Genomic DNA, 12,857 nt, shown 5'->3' on the forward strand with positions numbered 1-12,857 from the left:
TGCATACAAAGGCTATGTCTTAAAATCTAGTGAGCTGCTTACCTAGACAGCAATGGATTGTAGAGATGGATGCATCGATCCTAAAGAATCAATACTTCAGATAAATAGGTTATTTCGATGTTCAGGTCAGTAATTGTAAATAATTATGGCTTGCAAATTAAAAAATGTTATCCTAATAAAACAGAGGTATAATAGAGGTAATGTATCGATATCAGCGATTTTGGCCTTGATAGCACTTGGTATCAGATAACAACGTTTCTTTCAAAAAGTTTCTGAAAGTAAAATATCATATACATTTTCTCCATAGAGAAATATATTAATAATAATAATACTGTATACATTTCTTTGTAAAAATTTATAAACCATTCAGGAAAGTGCTACAATGAACTTGGGGGTTGTTGAACTCCGTAGCGACCACCCAATCTCATCAAGCATTGCAAATAACACAATCAAGCTGGTCTTACACTCTCAAACTATTTAAATATTTGTATACTGTATAAATTTAAAAACTCTCTTTGCTAAGTTTGTAATGTAATTGATCTCAAAGCTTATTGGTTTAGTTCATGGCTTATAACTTTTATTGATTTTTATTTTTTTTTAATCTCTATTGAGAAATGAATGAGACAAATACAGTACTTTCAGGCCCAGGGCAGCTAAAAAGTGTCTGGTCACTGTTGCCCTTTATTTTATACTATTCTAATTATATTTCACATATTCTATTAGAACATTCAAGCATGCCTGTGATACCAAGAAATGCTGCTTAGGTGGGCAACTCACTAACCATGATCAGATAAGCAAAGCAAGAGACAGTGAGAAGAATGTAGGGTGGGGCTGATGGATAAAGGAAAAAAATGAAAGGAAGAATCTGCAGTGGAATGGGGAGAGAGAGGGAGAGAAAGAGACTGCTTGACATCAGCAGAGAGTCCAGAGCCCCACCCAACACCAGCAGAGCAAACACACATAGTCATATAAACCCACCCGCGTTTGATTTACTGACTATATGAATAGTAAATATGGGCAGTGTACTAAAGCGACGCTCATAGTGTGACTCTGATCTCACAGGTCTGATAAGACTCACGTGCAGGTGATTAAATGCACTCTAGTGCCATTATGCTGTGTCAAATGAAATTTGGAGTTGGTTCTGTAGTTAATGAAAGACCCACTGTGTTGTTCTAATGTCAGCAAATATATGACAAACAGACATACTGCATTGTGTTGAACCTCTTCAATGTTGACTGCTGTCAATAGGAATAGGCATTTTTAGTCATTTTGTCGACTGGAGTACTGAGCATATCAATTATCCAAATGGTCGAGTGGATTCCATCTGCATTATTTTTTAAATGTTGGTCTTTGTACACATGTATGCATGTATCAGACAGGATCTTACACCATGAGTACAGTTTTTAGGATGCTGCTTTAAGTTATAAATGGTTACATTTTCAAAAAAGCATCTCAAGGCCCTTGCATTCTGAATGCATCCTGTATAAACGCCCCCTTACGTGTAAAGAGTGTTTAGTCTGAACTTAATGTCACCACGTATAGTATGTTGATGTAAATTGCTGTCTGGCGAATCGGACCAAAAAAGTAGCATAGCAACAGATAACAAAATAAAAAAATAAGGCCAATTTTTAGCATGTTTTTATGTAGTTGTTATTGCATTTTAATCTATGTGAAATGTTTCTAAATGCCACATGATGCAATACCAAAATCAAGTTATCATTAAAATCAGATCGCATTCACATTAACCACAAACTGTATTTCATGAGTTTGCATCATTTGACCCTCCTTTTTTAAATTAGAATGGTTCCTTTAAAGTTGAAGTGCACAATTTCTGCACCACTAGAATTTTAACATAAAAATACGTAACGTTTTAAAGTAACCATGTTCAGAAGAGGATTTTCTCGAGTGGTGTACGGCCTTATGTGTGTGTGCCATAAAGCAGTCAGCCTGGTTTTCTGCTCTCTTCCCATTTCTTGTGAATCTGTCCAATCAAATCAACTCTGAGTTACTTGAATAACTTTGCTGATTTCAATCAATGTGCTCCGTCATTAATCTGTCACTATGAAACTTTCACTGATGAGTCATGATTCTGTCACTCTTCTGCATCAAAGCTTTTAGTTGATCTTTTTATGGATTATATGAGAACTATTTCCTCCTAAGCACAGCAGCAAAAATTTAAATCCTCAGGCAACCTGAGAATGTGCTATCTCAAATATCAGTATTCCTGTAATAGTGACAATTTTCAACAGTTCGGAAATGTTCATATCTACCAGATTTTCTGTCTAAATTTGTCCTCTCCTTCTCTCACAGTCTGATTTTACTCTGCGTTATGTTGTTCCGTATTACGGTTTGCATACAAAATGCTTTTGTCATCAACATAAGTTGTTTATCACCAACGTCAGGCAGAAAATCGTATATATCTTATATATATATATATTACCATATACGTACACACAATTAAGAGTGCAACAGTGTCTGCCCACTTTTTCAGTTGTCTTGGTTCCAGAAGTATTTTCCCCATTCATTTTCTTAAGGATGTAAAAGATTCTTCATTAAAGACTTCTAAAGGAGGTTGCACACCAGACGCATCTGGAGGACAAGGCGTGTTCTAAAAACTGTTTTCAATGAAGGAACACACTCCGCCGCCACTGTGGCTGATTGAATCTGATGATCTGACTTTAGATGCCTATTTACTGCACTGTTGAGGGATTCTGTTGAAATTCTTTGGCCTAATGGTGTGTGCTCAGACTCGCGCTGCTTCGGGTATCGAGCTCGTCTTCGGGCATTCGTCATTCGATTTGTGAAACAGCCATCACGCTTCGCTTGTAATTATCAAAGAATAAATTCTGATTGGATAAACTTTTCATTTTCATTTGTTGATGAATTAGAAGTGGAAAGTTATTCAAAAAACATAGGCAAAAAGGTGATTGAAAATGAAAGGATGAAAAATATTTATTTATTAGGCATGTTGGGCCAGCAGAGAAGGCTTTGCTGGCCCCGAGAATTCACCACTGCAAGTATATTGCGTCATCTTAGTTGAACCCCGTGATCAGCGCGACTCAAGCCTTGCCTATGTTTGATTGTAGGGTATGCCAAATGAACACATTTTGTCAAGTAAAATTAATTTCAACAGATATCCTGTGCTCAGTGAGTTGGACCCTGCAGATTGGAACACACCTAACTTCTTTCATGAGTGCATGAACTACAATCCCATGAATCACTGGGAATGATGGAATTAGATTAAAACCGATGGAAATAGAGCTTGAGCACAAACTTTTCATTAATTGAACGAATGTAACTTTTTATGTTTGTCGGAGCCGTGGTACAGCAGTTCATATTTTGGATACCAATGCGCACAGGTTCAAGTCATTGGCATAGGCAATAATGAAGGATAGATGAATAATATTTCCATCTCATTCGACTCATAGTGAGGGAATTATCATCTCTTTAATTTAAGCATGTGCTTTTATGTGTAAGACAGCTACAGGCATTTCACAACATTTTCAAACTCTCTCTGGAGGTGTTGTCTTATCAGCAATAGTAAAAGTAGAGTGTTAATAAGCTGTACTGACAAAGTGCATGCGTTTGTGCCTCTCACACTCTCATGTTCAAATGAGTTTTTACATCTCTTGGGCTGTTAGTGTCTTGCTAGCGTAAACTATGAAAATGTGCGATTCATCCTGGAATTCATTTGTGCATGTACTTTGCATACGAGTAAGGTTATAACCCCCCCCTCTCTGTGCCTGCAGGCAGTGACTCTGTGGAGGGTGAGTGTGTGTTTGAGGGGGATTACGCTATTCCTCCTCTCCCAGTGACTGAGGGCATGCAGCACATCCGGATCATGGAGGGTGTGTCACGCTCTCTCCCCTCCTCTCCGCTGCTCTCACACCAGGCCCTCAACATGCGTCTACAGCCCATAAAGAGACTACCAGGTAACAAAGTCAAATATATCTAAATAAGGACATAGGCTACCATACTTCCCTACAAAGCCAAATCTTTCATAGGACAGATCATAGCCTGAGACCCAATTTCAGACTCGAACTTAATTTACATTTACATTTATGCATTTGGCAGAGGCTTTTATCCAAAGCGACTTGCAGTGCACTTATTACAGGAACAATTCCCCCGGAGCAACTTGGATTAAGTGTCTTGCTCAAGGACACAATGGTGGTGGCTGTGGGGATCGAACCAGCAACCTTCTGATTACCAGTGATGTGCTTTAGTCCACTAAACCACCACCACCACTGCATGACTAATTTGAACAAAATATGTAGTACTGTGTTTTGCCTTTGCAGGGAAGAATAGGCTTATGTTGTATTATGTAAAGTCCTACAAGCACAATATCTGTGTGCATTCACACTTATATGCAATTTTGCATTTGTATGATTGTTTGTGTGCTTGCAGTTGTTTGTGTGTCATATTTGTGTGGGTTGCATATATACCATGTTTGTGTGTATGATCGCTCTGCTGCTCTGGGTGAAAGCCCCCTCCTGTTTCCCATCTCAAACACTCCTGCTGAATGCCAGAACTCCCACTGAGAGCACAAATGCCTCCACCTAACACATCAGAGAGAGTGAGAACGAGTTTGTGTGTGTATAAGAGAGAGGTAACAATGGATACATGATGCAGCAATATGTTATTTTGTGTGTTGAGGAAAGAAAATTGCTTTTTTCTTGCTTCCTGTAAAAGTTTGACTCTGACTGAGTGTATCGAAGTTGTTTGTGAAGAGTGCGAGACTGAAGATAGTGGTCGGTTATTGGTTTAGGCAGAACTACATACCGTTCTACCCAAAGAAATGGCCACTAGGGCCTAAGATCAATATGCTTTTATTATATAATTGCATCAACTACACTATTGATCAGAGCTTTTCTCTTTACCTATGTAGAAAGGGTCAGTCTGTTCTTTTCAGATGAGGCTAATGTTTATTAAACGTTCATCCTTGAGTTAAAGGGATAGTTCACCCAAAAATGGAAATTCTCTCATTATTTACTCACCCTCATGCCATCCCAGATGTGTTGAATTTTTTTCTTCTGCAGATTATTAGAACACAAATTAGGATTTTTATAAGAAATTTCAGCTCTGTATGTCCAAACAATAGCAAGAGAATGGGTGCCAAAATGTTGACACTTCAAAAAGCACATAAAGACAGTATAAAAGTAATCCATCCATTTCTTTAGAAGTGACATGATAGGTGTGGGTGAGAAACACATCAATATTTAAGTCCTTTTTTGCAAGAAATTCTTCTCCCTGCCCAGTAGGTGGTGATTTGGATGAAGAATGTGAATCACCAAAAACACAAGAAAAAGAATGTGAAAGTGAAAGTGAAAGAGTTGAGTTTGACTGAGCAGGGAGGAAAATTGGTTGTAAATATGGACTTAAATATTGATCTCTTTCACACCCACACCTATTATATCACTTCTGAATACATTGATTTAACCACTAGCGTTGTATGGATTATGTGATTATTGGAGCTTAAAAATTTTGGAAAATTTCTTCTAAAAACCTTCAGTTGAGTTCAGCAAATGAAAGAAAGTCTTACACATCCAGAATGGTATAAGGGTTAGTAAATGATGAGAATTTTCATTGAGTGAACTATTTATTTAAGGTTGTTACTTCAACAGTTGCTATGCTTTTCTGATTTGTATTCCTAATCACAGACACTTCACTTCTCTTAGCAACCACAAGGGTGCAGTCATTTTATTCTCTTTCTCCTTCAGTTGCCATCCTTGTTTCTCTCCGTCTCTCTGGAGAGAAGCAGAGCAGCTGACGGGCTGTTTGAGCTCTGTACGTTTTTCAGAAACACTAATTGCGTTCTCAGAAGGTGCCTTGTGGTTTTCCAGCCACTGCCGTCCATGCTGCTTGTAGTTCTGTGAGCTTAAGACTTTTAAAGGAATATTACAGGATATTTTCAATTTAAGGTCTATGGAATGCATCCTCAATGCATATAAAGTGCCGGTCACATTATACTTAGTGCTCCATTCAGATGCTTCCAAATGTGGGAGAACGGAAACGCAGACACGTGCAAAGAAATTTCGCACTATGTGATGGTGGAAAGTTCGAGTTTGGCGAAGTTTGACCTGTGAATCTGGATGACGAAAAGACGTGTGACCAATAGATTGTGGAAAGGTCACACACTGACCTTTTTGGCTTAATTTACAGAATCTATATTTCATAACTGTGTACTTGTGTTGTTGCTGGGAAGTGAGTTGTGTATTCTAACTTTTTGAATATAATATTAGTTGTTATTTGTAATTTATTAAAACTAGAAGCCCTCGAGCAATACATCATTTCCTGATCCATTATTATGTCCGAAAAATAAAATGTGCATGCACAAAGCCTAGTGTGACGATCTCTTTAATGAACATTTTGTGAACAAATTGTGAACACACTGGCTCACTGTGGCACTATCAAAACATTGCTCTATTTGATTAAGCCAGTGTTGTCTGACATAAGCAACTTGCCTCACCAAAAACAAGTGAAAACAAGTAGCACAAATTTCTTCCCATTGGCAGGGAGGGGTGCTTGACCCAGTCTAGACTCTAGAAAAACAAGCCCAAAAAATGCAACTGTATTCTGGAAATAATGCTATAATGCTGCCCGCGACAACCTTTTTAATTAAAAATAAAAATAAAAAAGGCACAAAGTCAGGTATAATAAGCTGGCATGGCAATACTTTTTGAGCATGTCTGACCGACCTGACACAGAAGCTTTGGCTGGACCAATAGAATGAGTATATGTTACTGACCAATGGAAGACGGGGTAGTGTTCTGGAAACCTATTTGACATTATTTTTGCAATTCTGTTTGATGATGCTAGTGGCGCAGAAATCACAAACTTCACCATAAAGTTAATTTCTGCTTTGAGTGTTGTCTTTGAGTGTTTTTGTTTGAGCGTAGACATTTATGGTGGACATCGCTAGTCCACAATACTGTACCTTAACCCAACCTTCAACCCAACCACAGCAGTGGATTTAACACAAATTATCCTCCGTGAACTAAGCTCTGAGCTCACATTCTCTTGTTTGTAGCCTCTCTTTAACCTCCCCGGTCGTTCCATCTCTAGCCATGAAGCCTGGACCATCGCCAATGGCTTTTCCATCTACACATTGTTTTTCCTGCTTTTATCATTTCCAAATTGTTCCACTGAGTCCAGCCTGCACATGGAAGCTCCATCCCTGAACAATGACTTTTGTTCACTCGTTCTCTTCTGGAAGTAGGACAGCTCAAAATGTGTGATTTCCTTTTCTTTCCATGTCCTGTTTTGTTCTATTCTGAACATTGGCTCAATGGACATAATTCATATGGATAGGTCACCCAAAAATTTAATTTTGGAACAACAGCAGCATGTGTAAACTTTGTGATAATGTTTTGGTTGAACAATCACTTAAATAGGCCAAGAGACAAATTTGTTAAATTTTCCATTAGATTTGTTCTAGCAATTTGTACTCTTCTGATTATCCATTTGCTATCATTACTCATGCTCTTGAGTAATTTTGCCCACAAAGTTACCTCCACACTTGTACTGTGCACTTTAATGGGCTTAAGATAAAATCAAGTGTTTACTGTATGTCTTGAATGACTTAAGCTGCAATTAGCATGGAGGGAGATTTAGTTCACATGATCTCATGATGGCTGTCCAGATGGATGGTCTTGGTAACCCACAGTGGAGTTATTCTCCAAATTAAACTTTTCAAGAGTCCCCCCCCCCCATGACCATTGGTCATAATGGTTTCCAAGAACTAAAAGGTAATTTTCCACACTAATGATGGCAATCATTACACAGCAACAGCTTCCGTTCCAGTGACTGAACAATGACCTTTGACCTCACCACCATCTTAACTAGTGCAATTACAGTAATTATTGACATTTTATAAAAGTCACTTTGTAATTGCATACAGGTAAACAAGCACACACATATACTCTTGAACAGTGAAATGTACACAAATAAGTAACATGACATATGCAATCTTTTTTTAAACATGTATTGGTAGAATCTATTACTGAACATTTCTCTTTTCCTGTTGTGAGGGATGTTAGTTTAAGTGGTGGCTCACTGACGGTTCCATTACCTCTCAAACACTCAACAGCAAACCGGCCATGAGGGGTTTACTGGCATCACAGGGCATTTCAGTCTTCCTGTTTCATTTTATGTGGCAAATTAGCATAGTCTGTAATCACAAACAGGGCATAGTTTTCGTATACAGGAGAAGAGCGTGTAGATGGATGAATTAATGAATAAAAAAAATCAATGAATAAATGAAGGCATGGATAAATGATTGGATGGATGGATAAAGAATAATACAAATATCAATGAATATGGTATGGTTTGGTGATTAAAGGGATGAGTTGGCTGCTGGATTGGTGGATGAAGAATAAGTGCATGAATGGAGTTTTTAAAAGTATGAATGGGTGTGAATGAAGACTACATTAAAAGATCAAATAATGCGTAAAGATTTGGATGAGTGATTGAAGGGAGGGTTGATGGAGGAGTGCCATGAATGAATGAATGGATGGAGAATGAATAAAGGTATGAATGAGTGATTGAATGGATGGATGGATGGATGGATTGCTTTAATGTATGAATGTATAGATGAAAAGATCAAATAATGCATAAATGTTTGGATGAGTGATTAAATGGAGGGATGAGTGGATGAGTGCCCTGAAGGAATAGATGGATGGATTGCTTGAATGTATGAAAGTATAGATGAAAAGATCAAATAATTCATAAATGTTTGGATGAGTGATTGAATGGAGGGATGATGGATGAGTGGATGAGTGCCCTGAAGGAATGGATGGATGGATGGATGGATGGAGGAAGAATAAATAAATGGATGTATGTGTAATTGAAGGGATGGGATGGATGGATGGATGGATGAAGAATATATTAAAAGATCAATAAATGAATGAAGGTAAGGGCATACATATGGATGGTGGTTGATGAAAGAGTGCATGAATGGATCAATGAATTTGTGTATGGATGAATGAACGAGTGAATGGATGGACCAGTGATTTTATAAGAAGTGAGTGAACAAATGAGTGAATGCATAAGTAAAAATGTTTGGAGCAGGGACATATGACAGTTAGAAGTAATGGGAGAGAGAAAATATGCCGTGTTTGGTTTTCTCACTCACAGTGTTAATAAGCTGGACCGAACAAAGTGTATGTCAATGTCTCAGACACTCAAATGAGCCTTCACGCATGTTGGACTGCTATGATTGTCTGTAATTGTCATGTGTCTTGATGCAGTCATTATAGAGCTGTTCCTATTTAATTCAGAGTGTCACTGGAAAAGTGATCCGTTTGCATATGGATTTGATGAAGTTGTGGGAAGTTTGCTCAGGTGTGCACTGTTTATTAAATATGTGGTGTGTGGAGGGCTTGAGAAAAGATACTCCTATGCAAGATAGTTACGCACATGTTTTTCCATCAGTATATCAAACTTATTTTTAGAGCAATAGGATTGTAAAGAAAGTATAATCTTTTCATAACAATTTCCTTTGTGGTTGAACATAAAGGAGTGTCCATATGGATGTTAGTACCCTATATGGTCTGACTCCACCTCCTGTGCCCTTTTCCCTCTCTGTCCTCATCACACTAAATCTTTCTCACTCTCTCCCTCTTGTTGTTGCACCTCTCCTCTGCATGCTGAAAATAGTCCAGTGTTTAAGCGGCTGCTGGCCGCACAAGTGGGTTATAATTGGAAGTATGACACCTCCTCGTTTCCTGTCCAAGGTGACACTGTGACTTCCACATACGCCGTGATCTGCGTTTTCTCTCTCCCTCTCTCCGTCTGTATCTTTTCCCGATTTATCACTTACACTTTGTCTCCTCCCTCTCTCTTCCCAGCCTCCCCACACCAAAAAATCTCTCCTCTCACCTCTTTCCTCATTTTGAGTATCAGTTTGTCAAGATCACTCTAGTAGGTGCTTCAGATCAGCAGGAGTTTGCTTAAAATAAGGAGAACATGGAAGTTAATTCCTGTAGACGAGTAGTCAATTTTGGATTTATCTATTCATAATAAAGGCAGAGGAGATGTCTGTTCTTGGATGAAAATGGTGAGCACTTTACCAATCATCTTGTCTCAGCTTATCACTTACACTTGTTCTGTCAGCATCTCTCTCTCTCTCTCTCTCTCTCTCTCTCTCTCTCTCTCTCTCTCTCTCTCTCTTTCTCTCTCAGCTTTTTTTTTTACTTGTTTCAACACTTTTTTTAAAATGTTTTACTACATTGCTCTCTAAAATATTATACTTTGATAGGAAGATTGGTCAATTGCTTCATTCCATGGTCAAATACTTTTATTTAATGACTGCTGAACTGTACAATTGACCACAGTCGCAAGCAACTGATTTCCTACATATCTGTTCTAGTCTTATTTCAGATTTTTTTTTCTCACATCACAAAATAATTTAAACTTCTTTTTTTTTTTTTTTACTTCTATTTCATGCCCATTTATTTGTTAAGTATCCATGTTATAAGTGGAATAATGTACATTCAGCCGGTCATTACCTGGCATCATGTTGGGGTCTTGATCACGCTAATAGGGGTTTATTTTGCAATAGTGACATACTGATTGTACAGTATATCATATCATCTCCCATTTTTTTCTCATAATCAGTGTCCACTGATTATTCTATACAGATAATGGGAAGTGTATTGCCTTTCTTGAGACTCTTTGCTGAATTTTCTACATTGAAATTAATTTGTAAAGGGCCGGTTAATCTGGTATTGTGTGTAAAAATCTGTGGTCCTTGGCAGGGACTAAAAACGAAATGTTTTTTTATTTTGATTAGTTCATTTTTTTTTTTTCATTCTGGTTCAGAAGTTCCGCCAGTTAGAACAAATTAAAATAATGGTTAGTAAGGTTCCTTTAAAAATGACAGTACTCCGCGCTAAGGGGTGGGTCAAATACCAATTGCAGTGTTGCCAGATCTCGCAAGAGAACCAAACAACCTAGTCTGGAAAAACAAGCCCAAAATAAGCCACTGGCCTCACCAAAATAAGCAAAAATAAGCAATAAATTGTCTGATGGATTTATCAGCATATGAATCATAACAGCATACATTTAATTAACAGTTTAGTACAATTTATCCTCCAGAAACATGGAATTAAAATGTGACATCATCTCAGAACTAATCACATGAACTGTGGACTACTCGTCTAAGATACCTCGTCTCCAGGGCAACCCTTTACTTAACTTACCCTCATCATTTGAGGATGCTTGTTGACAGCTGCCATTCGCTCCCTGCTGTGACCTCATCACTGGGGACATAAATGAGCCGTCACTCCTCATTAGATGGAATCACAGTGCACAAATTGTGACGGATCAGTTCTGACGGGTGCGTGGCTGACCAGCTGTTGTGTTCCGCGAGTCTGCGACGGGGCCAAAATATAAAAAAAGGAAGGAAGTATTCCCTTAGTGAGCGTGGGAGATGTTTGTGCATCTTAAATATGCTGTTAACATGCCTTACACATTGCTGGCATGCTGACCAGGTGTGTGTCAACCTCTTGCTTTTTAACAGTTTACTGGCTGTGTGACATCATACAGTATATAATTATCACTGCATTGGCATGGCTTGCTTTTGATTTTCGAAAAAACAATAACTGCTTTAACATCAGTTGCTTATGCTGTATATTATTTATAATAAAGGTATATTTTTGCTTGTTTGGGTGTTTACTTGTACACACATATATATGTAGGCGGTTGACGTGCAAGGGTCTATTCTCACAGAACGTGCCTGCACTGATTTTTTTTATTGTTTTTCTATGTAAACATGCACTACATGGACATATTTGAGTCTCGCTATTTATTTATGTCAGTGTCTTAAAAATGTATCTCGTTTTGGTCCATTTTAGTTTGTCAATTTTTCATTTTCACTGTTGTGTTTTGGAATTCATATATTTTACATTATATTTTTTATATATTAAAAAATTTAATGTGTATTTTTATTATATTTACTGTATAGTATGCAATAGTAAAATATGTTTCCTAATTTCTAAACTTTAACATGTTATTTTAATGCTCTTTGATTAAACCCATCAGCCCTTATATCTCTTTAAGCAAAATTGTATCAATTAATTTTATCACTCCACAGAAATAGAGTAAGGGTGCATCTCCTCTGTCACTGTGTCATTAACACCTCATGTCTGAACCCGCTTTGAGCAGGAATGTTTGCCATTAAACAGTCATTTAAACTTAAGCCGGAGCGCTTTGCGTTCATTTCAAAGTTTATATTTGTTCATTTATATTTTTATATTTAAAGCATATGCTGACGGAGCCAGGGGCATTTCTAGGGTCAGTGGCTGTTCAGAGCTCAGCCCAGACTGCTGAGGATGCGTAAGATACCTTTGATGAAATATAGAAATATACAACACATTATAATAAAAGTTTATCTGTTAATCTGTGATGTGTCATTCCATGTATTGCGAGATTTTGGGGAACAACCTCCTTCCCTCAGTTAGAAGATGTGTCGAGGCTGGGTCTTCCAACATGACAGTGACCTGAAGCACAGAGCCAGGATAACCAAGGAGTGGCTCTGTAAGAAGCATATCAAGGTTCTGGCGTGGCCTAGCCAGTCTCCAGACCTAAACCCAATAGAGAATCTTTGGAGGGAGCTCAAACTCCGTGTTTCTCAGCGACAGCCCAGAAACCTGACTGATCTAGAGAAGATCTGTGTGGAGGAGTGGGCCAAAATCCCTCCTGCATTGTGTGCAAACCTGGTGAAAAACTACAGGAAACGTTTGACCTCTGTAATTGCAAACAAAGGCTACTGTACCAAATATTAACATTGATTTTCTCAGGTGTTCAAATACTTATTTGCAGCTGTATCATACAAATAAATAGTAAAAAAATCATACATT

General features: G+C 38.0%; 1 protein-coding gene across 1 annotated transcript in view; it reads left to right on the forward strand.

The window, feature by feature from the left end:
• Positions 1-12,857, forward strand: part of LOC127647151 (protein TANC2-like) — a 208,890-nt gene that overhangs the window by 131,444 nt on the left and 64,589 nt on the right. The window contains 1 exon segment of the mRNA XM_052131231.1: positions 3,750-3,932. Within this exon segment, the coding sequence (XP_051987191.1) occupies positions 3,750-3,932 (183 nt within the window).

Source organism: Xyrauchen texanus, chromosome 8, assembly GCF_025860055.1.
Source record: "Xyrauchen texanus isolate HMW12.3.18 chromosome 8, RBS_HiC_50CHRs, whole genome shotgun sequence".
In the NCBI taxonomy this organism is placed as follows: domain Eukaryota; kingdom Metazoa; phylum Chordata; class Actinopteri; order Cypriniformes; family Catostomidae; genus Xyrauchen; species Xyrauchen texanus.